The 22747-nt window shown below is 48.3% G+C and overlaps 2 protein-coding genes across 4 annotated transcripts in view; one reads left to right on the top strand and one right to left on the bottom strand.

Moving 5' to 3' along the window:
- Window positions 1–2556, top strand: part of LOC111080920 (neurogenic protein mastermind) — a 65206-nt gene extending 62650 nt beyond the window's left edge. For all 3 annotated transcript variants that reach the window (XM_041593127.1, XM_041593128.1, XM_022376775.2), the window contains 2 exons: window positions 1–1140; window positions 1210–2556. In XM_041593127.1, the coding sequence (XP_041449061.1) occupies window positions 1–1140; window positions 1210–1862 (1793 nt within the window). In that variant the 3' untranslated portion in view covers window positions 1863–2556. The remainder of the gene's footprint in view (window positions 1141–1209) is intronic.
- Window positions 2557–5733: 3177 nt separating this feature from the next.
- The window catches only part of LOC111080921 (AF4/FMR2 family member lilli), a 67114-nt gene continuing 50100 nt past the window's right edge, over window positions 5734–22747 (bottom strand). Inside the window, exons 5-14 of the mRNA XM_041593134.1 lie at window positions 16336–16461; window positions 15912–16243; window positions 15660–15828; window positions 15130–15324; window positions 14815–14881; window positions 13083–13550; window positions 11899–12520; window positions 9784–11826; window positions 8210–9694; window positions 5734–8156 (exon numbers count right to left, since the gene is read on the bottom strand). Of these exons, the coding sequence (XP_041449068.1) occupies window positions 7961–8156; window positions 8210–9694; window positions 9784–11826; window positions 11899–12520; window positions 13083–13550; window positions 14815–14881; window positions 15130–15324; window positions 15660–15828; window positions 15912–16243; window positions 16336–16461 (5703 nt within the window). The 3' untranslated portion in view covers window positions 5734–7960. The remainder of the gene's footprint in view (window positions 8157–8209; window positions 9695–9783; window positions 11827–11898; window positions 12521–13082; window positions 13551–14814; window positions 14882–15129; window positions 15325–15659; window positions 15829–15911; window positions 16244–16335; window positions 16462–22747) is intronic.

Raw genomic sequence — 22747 nt, 5'->3', positions numbered from 1 at the left:
TACCCTCCGATGGCTTCTCGCTCTCCCAAAGCCAAAGCATGAGCTTCAGCCAGCAGCAGCAGCAGCAGCAACAACAACAGGCAGCAGCAGCGGCGGCGGCAGCAGCAGCTGCCCAGCAGCAACAGGCAGCCGCCCAACAGCAGCAGCAGCAGGTGCCACCCAATATGCGGCAGCGTCAGACCCAGGCGCAGGCTGCAGCTGCAGCAGCGGCGGCAGCAGCAGCGCAGGCGCAGGCAGCGGCAAATGCAAACGGTCCCAATGTTCCGCTCATGCAACAGGGACCCCAGGGCCCGGGCGTGGGCGTTGGGGTTGGCGTGGGCGTGGGCGTCGGCAATGGAGGCGGCGGAGGCATGCCTAGCAATGGGCCCGCCGGTGGACCTAGCAACGGTGCAATGAATCAGATGGGAGGACCGATGGGCGGCATGCCGGGCATGCAGATGGGCGGACCCATGAACCCCATGCAGATGAACCCGAATGCGGCTGGTCCCAATGCCCAGATGATGATGGGCGGCGGCGGAGGCGGAGTGGGGCCAGGTCCCGGCCAGGTTCCTGGTCCAGGGCCTAACCAGGCCAAGTTCCTGCAGCAGCAGCAGATGATGCGCGCCCAGGCCATGCAGCAGCAGCAGCAGCACATGTCCGGCGCGCGTCCGCCTCCTCCGGAGTACAATGCCACCAAGGCGCAGCTGATGCAGGCCCAGATGATGCAGCAGACGGTGGGTGGGGGCGGTGTTGGTGTGGGCGGGGTCGGAGGAGTGGGCGGTGGAGGAGGCAACGGTGGTGGGCGCTTTCCCAACAGCGCTGCCCAGGCGGCGGCCATGCGCCGCATGACTCAGCAGCCGATTCCTCCTTCGGGACCGATGATGCGGCCCCAGCACGCGGCCATGTACATGCAGCAGCACGGCGTTGCTGGCGGTGGTCCGCGTGGCGGAATGGGTGGTCCGTACGGCGGCGGTGCAGGCGGACCCATGGGTGGGCCCCAGCAGCGGCCCCCCAATGTCCAAGTGACGCCCGACGGCATGCCCCTAGGATCGCAGCAGGAATGGCGGCACATGATGATGTCCCAGCAGCAGTCGCAAATGGGCTTCGGCGGTCCCGGACCCGGCGGCCCCATGCGGCAGGGCCCAGGCGGTTTCAATAGTGGTGAGTGGAATGAAGATTGAAGATGGAATGTGTGTCGCTGCAGTTATTAACTTTCGCCTCCTCTTACAGGAAACTTCATGCCCAACGGAGCCCCTAATGCGCCTGGCAGCGGACCCAATGGCGGAGGCGGCGGCATGATGTCCGGCCCGAATGTGCCGCAAATGCAACTGACTCCGGCACAGATGCAGCAACAACTGATGCGCCAACAACAACAGCAACAGCAGCACATGGGACCCGGTGCTGGCGGCAACATGCAGATGCAACAGCTCCTGCAGCAGCAGCAGTCGGCGGCCGGCGGCAACATGATGGCCAGCCAGATGCAAATGTCCAGCATGCACATGACCCAGACGCAGCAGCAGATCACCATGCAGCAGCAGCAGCAGTTTGTCCAGAGCAGCACCACGACCACGCACCAGCAGCAGCAACTGCTGCAGATGCAGGGCCAGGGTCAGGGCGGCGGTCCGGGATCGGCTAGTAATAACAACGGAGGCGGCGTCGGCGTTGGTGCAGGTGGGGTGGGAGCGGTTGGTGGCAACGCATCCAGCACAATTGCCAGCGCCAGCTCGATAAGCCAGACGATCAACTCGGTGGTGGCCAACTCGAATGACTTGTGTCTCGAATTCCTTGACAACCTGCCGGTGGACAGCAATTTCTCCACGCAGGATCTGATCAACTCCCTCGACAACGACAACTTTAATCTGCAGGACTTCAATATGCCGTAGATTCGTTGAAGTAGTCTCCATCATCCACCACCAGCATCCACCACCAGCATCCACCACCAGCACCACCACATTGTTGCCTCAGTTTTGTTCACAATTTTTGTTTTGTTGCCTATTGTTGTTATTGGTCTTGGCCAGCCTCATCCCAAAACTGAACCGAACCCCCCGCCCCTGGCCCATGCACATGCCCATGCCCCGTCCCTGCCAATGAAGTTAATTTGTTTGTTAATTGTGTGTGTGAATTAATACCCACTCGTGCGGGTGTACGAGTATACCTAAGCTAAGTTCCGTTCGTCTATGTACTATAATTTCTAGTTTCACGCTGGCTCCACTGTATCACATGGAAGCGATTGTATTATCCGAGCTGCACAAAGTCCAAGGTGCAGGGCGTACGGACACTGGGCGTGGCAGCGGCTAGAGTTCGCAAGACATTCCATATAACCAATATGCCAGGCCATCAACTGAGGAAAATCAAAAAGTATTCACAAGTACTTTAAAATCAACCAATACTCGCAATAGGAGCGACATGCCACGCCACCAAAACACTTAAGCACTTGTACTTAATGCAAATGTTTGTGCCACGCCCAGTGGTGCCAAGTGCGCCGCCCCCACTTCATTTGATTACTTAAGCAAAAGCCACAAGAAAAAATACATACAAATTTATAACAAGTAACAAAGAACTTAAAACTAAAAACAATGGAAAGCAAAAGCAAAAAGAACCAACAACAAAAGGGAGAAACAAAACAAAAGCAAAACACAAAATAGTTGTACATTTTATATTGTATTTAATTTTATTTAGTTTTTATTAAAACAAAAAAAAAATCGACAAAATTAAAAAAAAAAAAAAAATTACAAAATAAAAAAAAATGGGGAAACGAAATTGAGAATCTGTCGAGGAATGAGCAAAAATATTGGTGATATTTTAAATGCTTAAACAAAAATTGAGAAATAAGAGAGAACCTACGAATCAAATAAGAAATCAACAAAAAGCAAAAACACAAAATAAACCGCGGGAGAGGGGCGAGAACTTTTAAAACACAAAAATTCATTCGGGAAAAAGAAACAGTTATTATTATTATAATTATAATTATTATTGTACATTAATTTTTTTAATGGAATTCATTTTTAAATGCAATTTTAAAAGCGGAGCAACAGTGCGAGAAAAGCGCAAACAAAACATATTTAACAGATATACACTATATATGTATATGGATATATTATATATATACAACTATGCGTAGTTTTTGGTAGTGAAACGTAATTATTAGTAGTTTGTTAAATAAATTGATATATGTACACACACACACACACATACATAATATTCAAACAGACATACACATCCGCATATATACGCGATTCGATATATATATATATATAATATATATATATATGTATTTGACTTTTGTAAAAGTAGCGCTAACGATTTACGAGTATATGTATAATTAGTCCTAAGGAGCCACAAAATGTTTTGAGAATGAGATCGAAATTTATATTTAATGCATGCGCCTGGCCGCATTACCAAGTGATGCCATGCCACGCCCACACATAATACGATAAAGAAAAGGAGGAGGAACACTATTGAGCAGAAAATAAGAAAAAGAAAACGCCAGAGATTCCAGCAATGAAATTATTGTACGACAACTAATTAGAGCAATTCCATAAGTCCATAAGTTAGACGTTCCGTTGAGGCCATAGAAATTTTGAATCAGGCACTCGGATGCCACTTCCACAGTTCTACTTACAATATATAGTTACAGAGACAGACATACAGACAGTTCACAGCCATTTTTGCAGTGTCCACCGTGATTCGGAAGGATCCGCATGAATGTGTAGGAGCAAGAGAGCGACTCCACAGCACACGCCTAGCAAAAGATATACATAAACATACATACACACATACATACATACACAAAGAAATAAGAGCAAGTATTTAAGCCGCAGACAAACAAAAACGAAGGAAATCTAACAAAATTTACTATTACAATTATAAATGAATAAAAATACGCGAATTGTAGTTTGTAACTAATGCTAAATGATACGGATACGAGATGAAGATTTGTTTATAATTATTATACGAAAACCGCAAATTATATATACACTATTATTAAATACAAATTATATATTATATATATACAAGCATATTATTATTACTATATCCAATATGGCATATTATTATTACATATATATTTCAACGCGAAACAAACTAGCGAGCTAGATCGTAAGGTGATCATTGAGATGCCACCTCGCTACGCAGTTCCATTGATCAGTTTCTCTGCGAAGCTTGGGCCCGAACACGGCCAGAAAAAAAAGAAAATCATAACTTAATATCAATTAACGAGAAGGCAAACAACTGACAGCGGCAAACCAAAACTTTAATTATTTAAAATACGAAAAATGCGAAAGTGCATCGCAAATGAGAGATCATTTCATTAAGCCTACGTCTATGAACTCGAAAAAAGCCAATTTATGTTTGAGCGAGCGTCTTGGATTGGTTTGTGTTTAGCCAATATTGATTGGTGCACGAGTCTTCTGATTGCTGTTTGTTGTCCTCCGAGAAACAAATGAAAATGTTGGGAAGCAAATCAAACATTTATAGATGTTCTTTTAATATTAAAGAAATCAGAACGAAAGTAACAAAATAAAATAGAAAAATATTACTTTTGTAAATAAATTTTAACTTGTCTTTATACTAACCTGTCCTTAACAAGGACTCCGTCAAAACAGGTCTGTTCCCCCAGTCACGAGGAGGTGTAGCAGGCCCAAATCGTTCGAAAAATAGCTTAGATCAAGCGTTAAGAAAGAAAATAAAAAACAGTCCCAGATCGGACAGGAAATGGCAGTGTTATAGGCATTTTAGTTCAAATTTATTACATAACGGCATATAAAGGAATATCCTTGCAGTCCTTAAAGTCCTTGATGAATTCAAAGGATACTGAAGACTCTTCCGCTCATGAGGAAACGTATCACGTCTGGATCGGATGAGAAATATCGGAGTTATAGCAATTTAATCCTGAATTCTTGATGTCCTTGATGCCAAACCGATTAAAAACGATCGGGGAAATTCTCCTGATCACGAGGATGTGAAGCACTCCCAAATCGGTGGACAAATAGCAAAGATTTAGCGGAAAGAAAAAAAAACCAGTATTATTTACAACGCTATATCTCGTACAAATAGCGGCAGATTCTCGAAGGACCTACTTTTCCGAGATCGTCACGATCCGATCTGTCGATTGGCATCAAAATATCGCTCACAAAAGTGAGGCCGATTTTCGTCAAAAATCATGATGGTACCATCATGATTTTTGCGAAAACCAGTATTCCTTGGATGTCCTTTTTTCAGATGCCAAACGATGGGCAGGACTCTCCCGGTCACGAAAAGACATGCCACGACCAGATCGGGCGCTATATGGCTTAGATATAGCTTCATGACAAAAAACCAGTATTTTGAAAATTTGGCAGCCAAAAGTTCGGGACGCTATATCTCGGCCAATTGGGCTCCGTTGGGCATAGGAATTTTTTTCCCAAGATCATTAGGATTCAGACTGTTCATCAGTTCCCCGATCACATGGAGGCGTGGCCCGCCCTGACCAATAAAAAAATAAGGAGTGTATAGCAGATTCTAAGGCAGTATCCTTATTGCCCTTGGTGTCAAGAATAAAAATTGAAAACAACAAGCCTCACTCCTTTATTTGTACCCTGATCGGGTCGGGACGGCTTCCTGTGATCGGAAAAACATCATTGATTTGGCAGAGTCCTTATAAAGTTATTTTCTCCAGTTATATATATATTTTTATCTCCGTTATTTGTGGGCCTAAAAATATCAATTGGCATGAATGGACTTGGATTATAATTTTCGGCTCAGCAACAGTTCAAATAGTTTTCATTAATATTTATTGATTCTTCATACGCATGTTCATAATACATAATTGCATATTTGACGACTTATGATAGATATTTGCCATAATTTTAAATACATGCTTTTAAAGTGTGTGTGTGTGTGTGTGTGTGTGGGGAGTGTAGTGTGCTTTAATAGTTTAACATTATCATTCTGGTGTGTATGCATATTCAATATTCGTTTATACTCGTATAGCTTTCGGCATTCGCAATTGCACGCTGAACAGCTGAACGTAATCGGTTTACATGTAATGGGCATAATATAGGTTTACAAATGTATGTCTAGACGTGTGTAGGACTGAACTGAGCAAACCACTTGGATGTCCCAGGCAGGTAAACTTAATAACTAACAGGCTTGACGGCTAATCATATTTCTGTAGGTATATGTAAGCGGGTGTAAGTGTGGGTTGGAACTAAAACAATTTACAAATAATTAGCAACTATTGCGAGAACTAAAAAGTGTGATAAAATCTATTTAGATTCTAGGTCTGCCAATAATTACTCGTACATATGTTATATTATGTTTATGGTTTAGCTTTATGCGTACTAACTTTTCAACACTTAGATGCTAGGGAAAAGGTGCGGCCTGCCAATTGGAAAGATTTCACTATACTCGTATTCAACCATTCAATTCTAGCAATATCTCAAAGAGCCTGCCGCCTCGTTTAAACAGTGTAAATGCATCAATCGGTTGTTTTGGTGAGTGGAGTTCTTCGTAATTATTCAATTGCATTATCAGTGTATGAATGTGTTTGAATTCTGTTTCTGTTTTCTGCTTCAGTGCATATATGTGTACTTGTATCTTTATCTGTGGTTTTGTTTTTGTATGAATTATGCAATAAAATCAGCCTTAGTTATAATAATTGTTATTTGTGAAAACGCATTCTATAAGTTTGGGTTGCCTATGACAATATTTGCGTTAAGCGCTGGCAAATATTTGAGAACCTCTTTCAATATAATACGTCACTTTCCTCCGTTGTGTTATCTTTCTCGTAATACTTGGGCAAGTTTCAGGGTTTTTCTCTAAAAAACAATTGTACAAAAAATCTTTTAAAAGTAAAAATCTGTAAATTTTACTAGCAAAAATTTACGTTTTGTTTTTGTTTTCGATTTCCAATTATGTTTTTCTTTTTGGATTATGAAATTTTCGGCCTATGGAATATCGTGTTATATACTCGCATATTCATGTTTAAAAACATTATAAGTTTTAGTATCTGTTTAGTATTTAGTTTAGTTTAGTTTAGTTGACTTGACTTGACTGGAAATTCGGCTAAATGCTCAAATTCAAATATTATTGTTACTCGGTGCAACTTCTATCGTATTCTCCTTTATTCTCGGTTAGGCATATAAAACCTACGCTAGTTGTGTATTGAATTAATAATGTTAATGTCACTTAAATGTTTTGTGCCCTAGTCGAACACGAAGACGAACACGAATGATCAATGGATGGATACTGAAGAAATGAATTTGCCCCTGGCGGCCCCCTCAACATTATCAACTAAATCGGTTATGTTATGCATATATGTATACGTATTTATGTATGTAGCTATTTCTATGTGGGACATTTCATCGACATTGTGCAGTTCGAAAGCAAACTAAAGGAAGGAATACATTCAATTCGATTCAGTTTGTTTTCAATGGCTGGGAATGGGATTTCGATTGAATCTGGTGACTAACATAATCAAATATTGCATACATACTCCTGCACTTTCTCTGTCAGATTAGAAATATTTTTTTGTTTAGTTGCTGGTCTCGGGTCAGCCTACATAAATTTATATCACACGCAATAAATATAATAAAAGTAATTTAAGATTGTGTTTCGTTTAGTTTCCCTCTGGTATATGGGCATTGCTTCGACAAATTAGACACACACGCACATAATCTCCGCCTCTAGTTCTACAATATTTCTTGCATTTATAATTACTTTCTTGTGGGTGTAGCGCTTTGAACTTGAATGTTGTGTATTTGCTTTGAATATACAGAAGTAGCAACGGATTCGATTTGTGTCTGAAATGGATTCATTGCTATGCCTGCTATGCTACTATGCCGTCATGTGTTGCTTAATGCACTACTTGTGGCGCTTTTCCTCGATTGCAGGCAGCCGCAGCTATTCTTTGTGAATGGCAATGACTGTTGACTAACTATAATTAACGAATTAACGATTTGGCAAATGTTTGATTTGATTCCCGCAGCTCCTACAGCTCAGCCTAGTGCAGCCGATGGTGATTGGCCTTGGTCATGGTCCCAACGATGCGCACACGTCCCAAGGTGCCCACGGCTCCAGCTCCAGCCCCACCGGACAGACGTTGGTGGTGGTGTAGCATCTGTTGTTGCTGCTGTTGCTGTTGTTGTTGCTGCTGCTGTTGCAGCTGTTGCAGTTGTTGCTGTTGCAATTGTTGCTGTTGCTGGAGTTGGTGCTGCTGGAGTTGCTGCTGCTGCTGCTGCTGCTGCTGTGAGGATGGTATTGGCTGGCCGGCAAATGGGGCTGCGATTGCGGCGCGTGCTTGGCATCGTTACAATCGCAGAACTGCGGCGGCGGCGCCAGGACCAAGTTATCGGTGCACAGCTGCATATTGTTGTTGCCAGGCTGCGCCACAACCGCACCGCCCGGCCCACCAGCAACAGCACCAGAGGCAACAGCCACCAACTGTCCGCTGGGCAAGACGCCCACAATATGCGTGGCCATCTGCTGCTGTTGCTGCTGGTGTTGGATCTGCTGCTGTTGCTGCTGCTGTTGCTGAAGCTGCTGCTGGAGCTGGTGTGGGTGAGCATGTGGATGCTGGCGTTGCAGTGTGTGCTGTGACGGCTCACCATCGCTGTCGGCCTCCAAGGGCGGTGGCAACTGCATCAGCGAGACGGCCGAGGTGCGAGTCACGCCCCGCTGCATGGCAATGGCCGCCGCCTGCTTGCGTGTGAGCGAGTTGTGCCGCTGAAAGGCCTTGGCAGGCGGCGAAGGGCTCAAGTCTCCGTCGTCATCCTCCAGGTCGGAGCGCTGTTCCATCTCTGATTCGTGGCCGCTGTTTCCCTTGTGCAACTGCTGCTGATGCTTGGCCACCAGGGCGGCCGTGTTGCTAGCTCCCCCGGCGGCGGCTGCCTTCGCCTTGAGGATCTGCTGCAGATGTTGTTGGTGGGCCAGCTGCTGTTGCTGTTGCTGCAGGATCTGCTGCTGCGTGGCTATCAATTTCTGGTTGGGATTCGCCTGTTGTTGCTGCTGTTGCTGCTGTTGCTGCTGCTGCTGCTGCTGCTGCTGCTGCTGCTGCAGCTGATGGTGATGCACGTTGGGTATGCGTCCCAGAACCTGTGGACTCATCACTGATGTGGCACTGTTGCCGCCAAGAGATTTCATGTTGATGTTGCTGGCCATTGTGGCCACTGTGGCTGTCGGCTTGGTGCCGAGCTGCTGCTGCTGTTGTTGCTGCTGCTGCTGTATAGCGGGAACGTGCTGCTGTTGCACCAACTGCTTGACTGTCAGCGTGGTGCTGGCTGCTCCACTTGCTCCTCCTATGCTGATTGTGGTCTTGGCCATGGGCTTGCTGCTGGCCATGGGCTGATCGGGTATAGTCTTCGGCTCTTCCACAATGGTCACTGTCGGCTTCTTCTTGATGGTGTCTGTGGGCTTGGCTGTAGCTGCAACTGCAACTGCTGCTGCTGCTGCTCCACCTGCTATGGCCATCACACCATCTTGATCGCTGCTTACTGCAAAGCTGCTAGTGTCGCACTCATCTTCGCCTGGACCCGGTCCTGGTCCTGGGTGTGGTTGTGGCTGCTGTTGCACCTGCATCTGCACCTGCTGCTGTTGCTGCGTTTGCTCCTCCTCTGGATTCTTTGCGAAGCCATTGGGCGACGACTTGGAGGTCTTGAGATTGCTGCGTATGCGTTGGATCTCGTCCACCGACAGCGAATGTGAGATGGACGCACTGCCAGAGTTCGAGCTGCTGCCACTTTGGGGAGAAGACAAAGACAAACATTAGCATACATTGTTGATCCCCCGTTGTGCCACTGATTTGGCTTCTTCTTCCACTTGGCTTACCTGGCCTGACTGTTGCCGCTGGTCTCGGGCACATCGAACAGGGCTATCTTCTCGTTGAGCTTCGTGTTGCGCGCCACCAGAATGGAATTCTCGTCCTCACCATCCGACTCGCTGCAGCTGTAGTCCGGCTCTGGGATGGGTGGTGCTCCACCTCCACCTCCCCCTGCACTGGCATTTCCATTTCCATTCTGTGTCGCTTGCTGAGCTGCAACAGGCGCTGGCTGCGCCTGTGGCTGAAACTGAGACTGTGGAGGCGGTGGTGCGGGCGGGGACTGGGGTATCGGCTGCTGTTGCTGCTGCTGAACTTGCACCTGGGGCGCCGCATAGTGGGATTGTTGCTGTTGCTGCTGCTGTTGCTTTTGCTGCTGCTGTTGCTGCTGCTGTTGCTGCGGACGCATCTGTGTGGGAGCTGCATACTGGCTGACCTGGTGCTGTGCCTGTTGCTGCTGCTGTTGCTGCTGCTGCTGTTGCTGCTGCTGTTGCTGCTGCTGAGAGCTCGCAGAGGTCTCCTGTGTCGGCTTCTCTTGCGCTTGGCGCAGCTTCCAGGCCATCACGTTGCGCAGCTCCTGGGGCGAGGCATAGATCTTGGCATTGGCCGAGGGATTGAAGCTGCTCTGGACGCCATCGATGGCCGCACTGGTCACGGCATCGTTCTCGGTCCGCTTCTTCAGCTTCTGCTGCAAGGAGATGGTGCTCTCGTACTCCGAGACGCTGCTGCGCGTCTCCACCTTGACCACCTGGCCGACAGGCGGTGGCGGTGGTGGATGATTAGGTGGGGGTAGCACTGGTCCGGCTCCTCCTTTGCCCTCCATGGTGTTGAGACGCTGCAGCGAGGCGTGCAGCGTGGCCACGTCGTCCTGCGAGTGATGACCCTTGCCGGCCGCCTGCCAGATGGACGAGACTGAGCCGTGCAGCTGGGCACCGTGCAGATCGGGCGTAGAGTGGAATCGCTTCAAGTCGCGTCCGCCCGGGCCGCCTACTCCGCCAGCTCCACCCACTGTGGGCGTGGCCACTGGCTTGCCACGCAACGTGCCGCTGCCACTGCCAATGACGCCTCCATGCTTGCTCCTGGCCGTCTTGCGCTTCATTTCGGCCACACTGCCATAGACCAGGGGTCCGGTCCGCATGGGCGATCCGTTGGTAGCGGGCGGCGTGGCAGCGCCACTGTCCGTGCCCGACTGGAACCGGGAGCTGGTCATCATGGTGGCATAGCGGCTGGCATTGGCGGCGCTGCCATCGCCCTGCTGCCGCTGGAACAGCTCCTCCAGCTCGGCAGCCGTGATTCGACTGGATGTGGGCCGGGCCTTGATGCTGGCCGTGCGCAGCTGGACGGGAGTGCCGGGTCCCGTCTGATTGTTGTTGCCATTGCCGTTGCCGTTGCTTGTGGACGCGGACGCCGCAATGGACGTGGCAATGGACTCCACCGAATTGGACTTGGTGTGCGGCACATCGTCCTCCTTCTCGCCGCCATTCTCGAGGCCAGCCACCATGGACTTGGCCCTGGCACGACCCACGCTCAGCGTCGTCTTCGGATCCCTTCGCGGTGGCATGGGTGCCATTCGCACACTCCCTCCGGCCGAGGAGCCGCCATGGCTGCCCGGTCCCATTGACATCTTGCGCGGCAGTGTGGCGCACTGGCGGTGCGATGTCTGCGGTGTGCTCGGTCCGCTCGACAAGTGCTGGCTGCCGGCCCTGGCCCCGCTGGGCAGGTACTGGACTGTGGCCTGCATCTGGTGGGGGAACTGCGGCGATATCACCGTCATATTGACCAGGGCTCCCGCCGATCGGATCATCTCCACCACCTGTTCGTGCGAGGCGGCGCTCACGTCCTCCCCGTTGATGGTCAGCAGGAAGTCGCCCGGCCGCAGTCCGGCCATGTCCGCCACTCCGCCCGGATCCACGTCGTCCAGATACTGCAGAGCCGGAAACCGTTCCGAGGGTCGCAGCTGCATCAGCTGGGAGCTGGCCTTGGCCCCACGCAAAATGAAGCCGAAGCCGCGCTTGGCGCGGTGCAGCACCACCGAACGTGGGGCATTGTAGGCGCTACAGTGGGGAAGAAGACAGCAGGGGGATTAGTGGATGTTGCCTTCGATTGTGGAGACTCTAGCCTCATACCTCTTCTTTATGCGCGGCGCTGTGGCGCTGCTGTACTGTCCAATGGTGTTGTTGTTGTTGCTGGCTGCTCCGCCTGCCCCGTTACTCTCTGCGGACTGCTGTGGCTGCTGGCAGGACCCGTTGCTGGTCATCGAGAGCGAGGGCGAGTGGTGGGGCTGCTGCAGCAGGGTGCTCGAGCTGCCCGAGTGACCGCCGAGGCTGAGCTGTGGCGATCCCTGGTACGAGGCGGAGGAGGAGGGCTGCTGCTGCAGATGCTGCTGCTGCAGCTGCTGTTGGGGCTGCAGCGATGTCTGCTGGGGGGCGGCCATGCCCGTGCTGGCGGTCATCACATTGGTGATGTGCTTCTGGCGCAGATTCACCTCCTGGACGCAGTCGGCGGGAAAGAAGCCCGACTGATTGGTGCCCCTCACGTAGCCCTCGAGGAGGCCGCAGTCGGTGCTGCCCACCACCTCGATGACGTCGCCGGGCTGCAGTCGGATGTGGCCCACTGTGTTGCCCACATACGGCTCCATGCACACCACAGTGGTGCTGGGGTGTCCAATCGAGCAGGCGGCCGAATCCGAGTTGGTGCCCACTCCCGACGAGTCGCTAATGATGTCGCTCGTATCGCCCAGGGATTTGTCTGTGCGTGAAGTAAGGATTCAGAGTCAGAGTCAGCTTGGAAGTCAGATTGGAAGTCAGAGTGCGGGTCAGAGTGGAGGCCACTCAGTCCAAAGACTTGTGCACATTGTGGCAGAAGCCTGTGGGCAGGTATCGGTGGCAAAGCGGATGCTGAATGTGATGCGGAACTGCTGTGTGATTCATCCGAGTGAACAGAGTGAACAGAGTGAATGATATGCGAGTGAATCAGAACAACAGTGTAACAGTGGGCCACCCCTGTTCAATCAGAAATGAATGATCACACAGGATAGATCCCCCATTCTAATGGGGAATCGTATATGTAAATAAAACATGCAATCTGTGTATTTATTTTTACTTAAAATGCATGCCCACAATATGTAGTAGTATTTATAGTATATAAGTAGGGAAAATTATATACTTAGCCGCTCGCTCGTTCTGCATGATTTATTATTCGTATCGTTTGCAGAGAGTGTGTCCCTAACTCAAACTCAACTTAAACTCAAACTTAAACTTCAAATTTTAAATGCAAATGAAATCAAAACATAAAAATAAAATTGGTTTACCTGTCACAATGCTGATGTCGTCCTCGTGCGAACGGTGTCCCGAGGAGCCCTCGGAGAGGCTAGAGCTGGCCGAACTGTAGGCGCCCAGCATATGCTCCGAGGGGCATGGCGAGGGCGGACCGTGCAGCTGCAGCTGATGCAGCTGAAGCTGGTGCTGGTGCTGGTGGTGCAGATGATGGGGATTGTGGTGCTGCTGCTGCTGCTGCTGCTGTTGTTGTTGCTGTTGAAGCTGCTGCTGTTGCTGGTGATGCTGGTTCTGATGCTGATGCATCATCATCATCATCAGACCCCCACCGCCAACACTGCCATTGCCATTTCCGATTCCATTGCCATTGCCATTGATCATTGCACCACCAAGACCACCGCCAGCCGCAGCCAGCAGAGCTGCACCGGCGGCTCCATTGGCGCTCAGCCAACCGATGCCCGAACGCCGCTTCGGATTGTAGCGCGGCGGTCCGCGGAAGGGTACTGTGGTGTAGGGATAGTAAGGATTCGCTTTATATGCATGTGTATGTGTATTGGTGTATTGGTGTAGGTGTAGGTGTAGGTGGGGAATGTGACTGGGATCCGTCCGAATTACCAACTTCTCCTCTCTGTTGTGGAGCTCTACTCAATCTATTTTGGGACATGGGACTCTAAGGCAGAATCCATGAGGCAGCTTTACTTACTCTTACTTACTGGCACATACATACATACAACATATAATGTATATGTACAGTATATGTGTCTGATCTGAGGGTAAACGACTCTTACAAACAAAGCATTCGATTAAGAACATTCTAGCAATGTCCTGCCAAAGAACAAACAAACTTCGCTATGAAATGTGACAGAGAGATAAAGGCAAAGAGCGAAAGAGTGAGAGAGCAAACAAACACTGCTTGTAGGTGAGCAAACACTGCTTGGAGGAGAGCAAACACTAACAAGAACAAAAACAGCCAAAACGGTTGAAGAGTGAAATGGAATGGAATGGAATACGGTATATGGAATGGAATATGGATTGGAATACATATAAATGGAAAATGGATAACTATTTGGATACATTAACAGTAACAGTAACAATTATAGAGCAAATAGTAGGTATGTACATATGTATGTATGTATGAACGCATCTCAAAACAAGCAAATGCAAAATGCAAAATACGAATTACGAAATACGAAAATGAGTGGATAATTTTGATAGAATAATTGCATCATATATGTACGGATATTTGTATTTAGAACTGGTAAGGAATACGCATATTTAAATTTATTTCTTTATAAGTACACATGGGGATTAATTATTTAACATTGATATGAAGGAGAGCTGATTGAATGACTGAATGAATGAATGATTGAATGATGTGCCGAGCGTAATGCTCAATGGCGCAAGAAAGGAAGGAAACTAAACGGATAAGTCCGATGTGATTGATGGAGAATATATGTATATGCATGTATGTATGTATGTAGATATATAATAAGTAAGTAATAGATTGAGTAGAGAGTAAACAAATCCAAAGCAGAGAACTGAGAATCGTGAGAGAAGAAAACAAAACACAAAACAAATATCAAACTAGAACCTGGAAACTGTTTCGGTAGGTTGCCAGATCCATTTGGTAATTTCGGGATATTTGAATATGAGTTTGAATATATGAATATGAATATGATTATATATGAATCTGAAGTTCTGTGGCGAATACGAGTCGAGTGTTCAGAGTGGAGAATGCAGAATGCAGAATGGGGAGGGATGACTTACCAATATCCTCCGATTTGTAGTTCTCAATGACTTCGGCCAGCTCCAAATTGCCAGCTATGACAGCCACCTATGGAATACAGACATTGGCATTAGATGAAGAGCACACACACACACCAGCAGAAGACACTGCCCCGAAACCAAAACTAACTAACCAAAATAATTAAAAATTCAAATACAATAAACTTAAAGGCTAAACTACAAGCGTAACTACAGCAGCAGCAGCAGCAGCAGAAACAGCAGAAAAAAAAGACTACCAACTACGAGTAATTGTAAATTAATTTGCATTCGATAGATACTACGTTTTGGGCATTTTACCTGATAGGGAGTTTGGTTGGCAAAGTTCTGGGCACCGCGCTGGGCGCCGCGAAAGAGAAGCATTCGGGCACAGGCCTCTTGATTGTTGACGGCGCACACATGCAGCGGACTATTGCCGGACGCATTGCGGCCATCCATGTCAGCACCGTAGAACAGGAGGTGTTCCAAGTGCTGAACCAGGCCGTGCCGACAGGCCTGTCTCGTTTGGAACAGTGCGGGATGGTAGTGATGCCCCCAAAGGATGCAGTTGCAGATGCAGATACAACCCGCGGGTTACAAATAGAGTTAGCAAGCATTTTTTGTTTTGTTTTTGTTTTGGTTTTTGTTTATAGAGTTGAGTTAGAGAGAGAAGAGAGAAAGTAAAGAGAGAAAGAATTCAAATATTAATTGGCATTCAGCACTTTTTTTGGGGGGGTCAGACACCAGTTTTGGGGGGTAGGGGTAGGCGACACCAGAGATTCGATGGGGGGGAAAGCATTTGCAGATACAAATCTACGAGACTGGCGCTCAATGGACCGCCACCGACTCACCTGATGGACCTCGTTCCAGCCCTGGCTATCCTGTATGCCCAGCGTCGCGTGGTCATGCAGCAGGCTCTCCGTGATCTTTGATTCGCATTTTCTGGTTATCGAAATGTACAGCGGCGTGATGCCACGGCCATCGCGATAGTTGGGCGAGGCCCCAAGCTCGAGAAGGGTACTGAAAAAGGGTATGAGAACAGAGTAGAGAGTTAGCGGAAATAGATCATTGATCGTTTTGGCAAATGAGAGTGGGAGCCCAACCTGACCGCCTCCAGGGAGTCGTGCTCCACGGCCCGATGCAAGGCCGTGGTCCCGTCCTTGGTCCGGTAATCCAACAGAGCTCCGCCATTGACCAAAGCGATGAGCACTTTGTTCGGTTTCTTGGCACCGGTGGCCACGCTCAGCGGTGTTTCGCCGCTCTCCGAGCAGTGGAAATTCGGGTCCAGTCCCTTGGCGCACATCTTGGCTATCTTCTCCACATGTCCCCCGTTGATGCACTCGAGGAAGCGGCGCAGATTGGCACGCGTGTGCAGGGCCTTCAGCTGGCGCTCGTCCAGGGTCAGCATTTTGTATACGCGTCGCTTGTACTTGAGCTGCACACGGAAAGACAAAAAAAACAAAGGAGGATGCAGCACACCATTAAGAGGGATCCATCTATAGACAGACACCAGGCAGACACACTCACCTCCAAGTAGCCGACGGGTCCGTTGAATGGATAGTCGCCCAGCCGACGCTCTTCATCCAGGAACTTGCCCGCCTTCCCGTTCGAGGGCGGTGCAAAGAGGCCGTAGTTGAAGCTCTCCTTTAGTTCCTGCAACAACAATCAAAACAGCGGCAAAGGATAAGTGTTAAGTGTAAGTGTGTGTTTTTGTGTGTGTTCTATGTGCGAATCAGGTGCTCCATTCGCGTGGCTCAAGTCGCCCTTCGTGTGCGAGAGTCGTACAAAGGACTTCCGGCTTGCCAATGGGCGAACTTCCTTCTCATTCACATACATATATGTACATATTGTACATACCTACATACATATGTACAAAGGTATGTATAGGGTATAGCTTCCTGCTCACAGAATCCTTCACAATGTCCTCGCTAATGAGACATGGAGCGTGACTGGAGCGCCATCTAGCGACTGCTGCCTGCAGACACCTTCTCACCGGAGCGGGAAGCGGGAGCGACTTTCATAATTTACCGTTGCCTTTAAGTGGCAATTTCTTGTTTTAATTAAACAAAAAACTCCCTCTCTCTCTCTCTCTCCCTTCAGCAGCGGGGAAAAGAAAGAAAGAGCGAGAAGGAGAGCACTCCCTGCCGTTACTCTGGACTGCTTGGAGTGTATAACGAGTTGGGCATTGCCTCTGCCGCTGCATTAATTATGCAAACTGCGTGTGTGTGTGCTCTCCACGTTTTGTGGTGTTCCATTTGCCACTCATTCCATTCTGCACGCCCCCTCAAGTGGCAAGTGCCCCTGGGCATTGAGCGGCAGCCATGAGAGCCAGTTGCATGTTGTCTCATAATGTGCCAAATGTTGCCATTAGAGAGAACACAGTTCCGCTCGAAGGTTCCAAACAGATGGGAGTCTTGGTTAATGCATCAGGCGACGAACAATTTATGTGCGACATTTATTAATAATTACAAAAATAAACACTAGAATGGAACAGGATGATGGTTCCGGGATTGGGCATACCCCTTATGCGGCAGTTACTTATGATCCTTAATTTCCCCCTAGCTTTCTATGATCTCCAAGTTTTAATTCTGCTTTGAATCAACTCATCCATTTGCTGCATGGCCAGTAGATCTCTGAGAACAATTTAAAGAGAGAGTTGCAAGCGAAAGGGTCTGGGAAAACCTTTAGACATCCTTTGGTTGATGCATTTTCCCCTGCCAGTCACGTATCCCAAGACTTTGTTGAGATAGTTATATCCCAGATACGATGTACGGGTAAACCCACCCCTTGGACGCATACATTTCAACCACACAAACTAACACGCCCCCAAAGCAGCAGCAGTAAAAGCCCATCCCTTAGTGCATCCCACTCCACTCTCTCCTCTCCCTACAAAACAACAAAACACGTTAACTGCTTTGCGCCAAATGGTTTTTATGGCGCCACCCTCCCTGCCACCCGTGCCGCTCCCTTTCCCCTCCCTTTTCCAAATCACACCCATCTGTGTCTCCGTCTCCGTTTCCGTCTGGGTCTCAGTCCCAGTCTCAGTCATGCAGTCATGCAAATTGCAGACACGTCGCTGCCCTAGACCCCCATGAGAAGGGAATACGCGTACGCGACGCCTGCCCCGAGGCTGCCAAGGGTCGAGGGAGTTGTCCAACTTTCGGCTCTTGGGGGTTGCCCTGCCCAGCCCTGCCCTGCCCCCACCCTGGGAACCAGGATCTGGGGGATGTGTCTCAAAGTCAAGTTGTTTGCGCAAATTGCAATTTTATGAGTTCTGATTCCGATTTTCCAATCCGTAAGACTGCTCATAAAAAAACGTCCACGTTCAGGGGCACACTGGAAAGGGGTGGGGTCAAGGCGGGTAATCCGAGGAATTCCCCTTCCCGCCCGAATTCCCCCACCAACCCACTGGAAGCTGTTGCAAAAGTAATTTAGAACTTTTGTGCGCTCTTTTTGGGGTTTAAAACACTTTCAAACAGTTTCTCTCATTTTGTTCACTTTTTTTCGGGTGGGGGCGGGGTGTGGGGGGAGGGTTTGCCAGCGATAAATTCTGTTCTGCCACAAAGTGGGGCATGGCATGCGGAATGTGTATGCCATACATATAGGGGGGGGGGGGGGTGGGGTAAAGGGGGCGAGGGAAGGGAATTGTCCATAAATCATGTAGAAATTGCAACTGCATTGGGCATGCAACATAACCAACCAATGGACGCCAGCCAAATGCCTCTCGAAGGAGCATTCATGGCAATTTTCATAAATTTCAATACAGTTTGAGAGCAGTTTGTGAAGCTTATTTGACAGTTTGAGAGCAGCTTTAGTGCAGTGTTTGTGGTTTCCCATAATTAACAGTAAATGGAAAATGATTCCCCATACCTCTACTCCACAGTTTGGGGAGCACCACAAACGCACAGTTGGAAAGCCACTGCGTAGCCACAGATGAGTGTCAAGCTCTTTCGCTCAGATAATTGAATCCAAAGTAAATGTCAATGCGATGTGCGATGTGCACTTGCCAGCAAATAAGCGACTTCCTGTTCCAATAAGAATAAGACCCCAAGGCAACAACAGCAACAATAGCAACAAAAGAAATCATTGATAAATTGTCAAACAGTAGTTGATGTGTTGTTGTTGTTGGTTTGGTTGTTGTTGTTGTTTGTATATGTACTTTTTGTTGCGTCTGTTCTGTTTTGCTGCATTTGTTTGCCTGTTGATTGAAAGCAACGCTCAGACAGAGAGCAACAGCGGGAAGAGAGCGGAGGGAGAGACAGAGACGCTTAGCAGGTAAGTATAAACAGTGCCAGCAAAAAGTAAATAGCCATGGATAGCCGACGGACTGGACAGCAGCTACGCTACCGCCACCCCAAGCATGGAAGTGGGTCGCCTCCGATCACTGACCATCTGTTGCTCGAGCTGCTGCTGCTGCTGCTAGTTGTTGTTGCTGTTTTTGCTGTTTCTAGTCGTAATCTCATTCTGTGGCAGCAATTAGAGTCGCAACTAGCTGTGGCACTGGGCACTAGGCACTAGGCACTGTTGCACTGCGCGCCGCAGTCACGGCTTGGATTTGCTTCGCTTTTTGGCTGCGGCTTTGTCAAGTCTTATATATGTACATACATTTATGGCCTCATTAGCGTCAGCAAAATTTTTGTATATACTTTTTTATATATTTTCCTTAGCCTAAGAATTTTGGCTGGAAATGTTATCCGGCGTTTGGGAGCAACTGAATGTGAATGCAGACAGATCCCAGTGCAGTACAGTACAGTCACTCATTACCATCCACAACTCCCACTCAAAAGGTATCGAATATCCAAAGATCCACAACAGAATTTGTTGACAAAGTTCAAGAAAAAAACAAAAAGAAACGAGAGGAGAAGAACCCAAATGATAACGGAAACAAGCAACCGAGGAGAGGCTGCACTATGGGTCAGAATTGCACAAAAAGTGAGTAAAAAAAAACGAGAGGAGAAAAGGCAACACAAAGAACAACCTTTTAAAGGTTTTTGCCACTTTCAGGGGCCTTTCTATTACCATCGGTATTCGGCTATTCCGCATTCGCTTCAATTATGAGTAAATATTTGCCACACATCTGCAAATATGCTCGTGCATTTACTAGTATGTATCTATGTATGTATGTATGTGAGACAAAAGATACCCATTTTTAGAGCAAATATGGTTTAAAGCACACATTAAGCCACAAGGCTGTGTGCGTCAGAGTCCGTCCGTGAATCATTTGGGGTTTATTTATTTAGATAGAGATACTCGTACTCGTACGCGTACTCGCAGCTTGGCTTGGGGCTGGTGCGGGGCCTTGCCTTCTTTACCTCAATGCCATTAGGGTTAAATGGCAGGAACTTCCCCTACATTAGCTCCAGATTGCTCTTGCAGAAATTTCAAAAGCCGAAAATTTCGTTTCTTTTGTGTAACTTTTGGCACTTCCTCTGCCCATTGTGCAGCGGTCTTTGTTCTGGCACATTCTCCGATTCCGATTCCAATTCAGCTGATGCCTCGACTTCTCAAGTTGCAGGCAGCGCCAGTCCCAACTCGAAGCTTCAACATCAATTTATGTATTCTTTCAAACACACACAAGCACACGGACGGACGCACGGGCACACCGGCACACCGGCGCACACGGGCCAAGACTTGGACTTGGACTTGGTCACATCATCTTATAAATTTAGAGCTCGTTTGGCCATAAGGGAGCAGCAGCAGAGCAGTAGGAGGAGAAGCTGGAGGATGCCTGTGGTTAGCCACAGAGCCCCGTCCCAACCCATGCCATCCCATCCAGGCAGCAGCCCCACTTTGAATTGGAGTTTGAAGTCGAACAATGCCTGGCTCTGGCTCTGGGTCTGGGTCTGGCTTGAACCCAAGTTACGTTCTGGAAACCGGTTGGCCTGCCTGGAAATGAGTTTCGTGCTCGATTTTCTTTGCCAATTTCGAGGCACTTGGACCTGGGGATGTTCTTGGCTCTCGTGGGGGGGGGGGGCTCTCTGATCCGAATCGGTTCTGCTCTTACCCTTTACCCTTCTCAGTTGACACTCGCATTAATTTGGGTGCTGCACAATAATTTATGCGTGCATTGACTACGCATTTCAGTAATTAATTTCAAGTTGATTGCCATTTGGTTTTTATCAGTCGAGTTATTGTGTAGTCAAATTGTTGATTTGTTTTGAGTACCCTGCATTTTCTCAGTGCACAGAACAGAGCAGTCCTCTCGCTGGGGTCAATGACGTGGCTGGCCTGCCGCATGCCGCATGCCGCCTGCCGCCTGCAGCTGCTTCAAAGTCAAAGCCATTCAGCAAACTTTACAAGCAACATCCCAACCAACCCATCGCATCCGATCCCATCGTAGGCTGAGTGGGAACCCTTAGGCTCCCCCTATCCCCTTCTCCTTGTACAGCTCGGTTGGTTATCATATAAAGCAGTCGCCGCAGAGGAAGAGGAACCCGGGGACTCCTCGGTTTCGAAACTAGTTTCGTTTCGCTAGATATTTCGTGGGCAAAAGTGCGCCTCCTTTTAGGTGTCTGTCTGGTGGCGGTGCCCAAGATGTTTGTCTTGTCATGCCCACCTACAGCAACAGCAACAGAATCGGTTCTGGGCAAAGGAACTAGAGCTAGCGCTTCAGATGTGGCTGCTGGAGCTGGGGCTGGGGCTGGAGCTTTTGTGGCTGTGTAGATTCTTCGCCTGCAGAAGAAAGTGTTGAAGTTGAAGACTTCTTTTGGGGTAGCCGCTGACTGAACATTTATCAGAGTCAAGTGCATTGAACTTGCTGCCAGCGAGAGGGCGTGGCATGGCTGCAGCGCATAGTTACGCCCATCAGCCATTCATATTTCTTACACTTTGCTGCATTTAGACAAACAGCCCAGGAATGGGAGGGATGCTGCAGGAATGCCGCCACGAGTACTCGTACTAGGAGTAGGCACAAAAGCACACAAAGGTGAACTAAGAGCAGAAATTGCAGGAATTTAGTTGCAGTCAAAGGATGTGGATGTGCATGTGAACGTGGACATGCCACACGGTAGATGCACCGCGCGCTTCTATCATCATCAGCGGGGGCAGGCAGCATAGAAACTGTGAGTGCAGGTGACAGGCATTTGCAATAAAACTTCCATCTGCGAAATGCCAGAGAGGTGCAGCAGCAGAGGGCAGAGGACAGGCTGCTGCTTAATACTAGAGGAAGAGAAAGGAGACGAGACCTTTCACAGATTAACCGTTGACAATGTTGCACGGAATGTGGCAGCAGAACCTACTACCTACCTAGAGAAAGAGAGCTTCAAAAAGCCCCAGCCAAGCCACAGCTGAGGCCAGTAACCATGACAGAATCTCTTGTTGCAAAGATATTTTCATGTCGCCGGCAATGTCATGCCTCGTCTCCTTGTTGCATGACGGGGGTGGTGCTGCTGGCTGCTGGGTTCCGGTTCCCAGCATAGCAGAGACTGCCACTGAGACATACACAAATAGTTCCCCAAGCAGCGGAAGAATTCCGCAACTCAAGACTTATTAGAGGAGATTGTCCGCTGGCCGCCATTCCACATAGTTTCTAAAAGTTGCAGTCAACCCTCAACTGTACAGTTTCACAAGCAGCAGAACAGCTTACATATGAGAACAGAATCTTACAGTTGGATTGCTCGAAAACTTCGTTAAACCCTGAGGATATTTCTGTAGCAGTCGTAGAGTATCATTTTTCATTCAGCTTATGCCAGAAACCTAAACAAATTCCATACAGCACCCCGGGTAAAATCAATATTTATATGGAAACATGAGCCAAGAAGGCCCAGGAGAACAGCACGCAGCAGCAGCAGCAACCAGCAGCAACATACAAAAACAAGCAAAGGCAGACATTAAAAACAAAAACAAAACAGAGAACAAACATACGTACTTATGTATGTATGTATGTATGAACATTTCTATGTACTTATGTATGTATTTATGTATGTACATATAGGTACAA

The sequence above is a fragment of the Drosophila obscura genome, unplaced genomic scaffold, assembly GCF_018151105.1.
Source record: "Drosophila obscura isolate BZ-5 IFL unplaced genomic scaffold, ASM1815110v1 contig_186, whole genome shotgun sequence".
NCBI classification, from domain to species: Eukaryota; Metazoa; Arthropoda; class Insecta; order Diptera; family Drosophilidae; genus Drosophila; species Drosophila obscura.
Note: the sequence above shows the minus strand (reverse complement) of the source record. Positions and strands in the feature narration are given on the sequence as shown.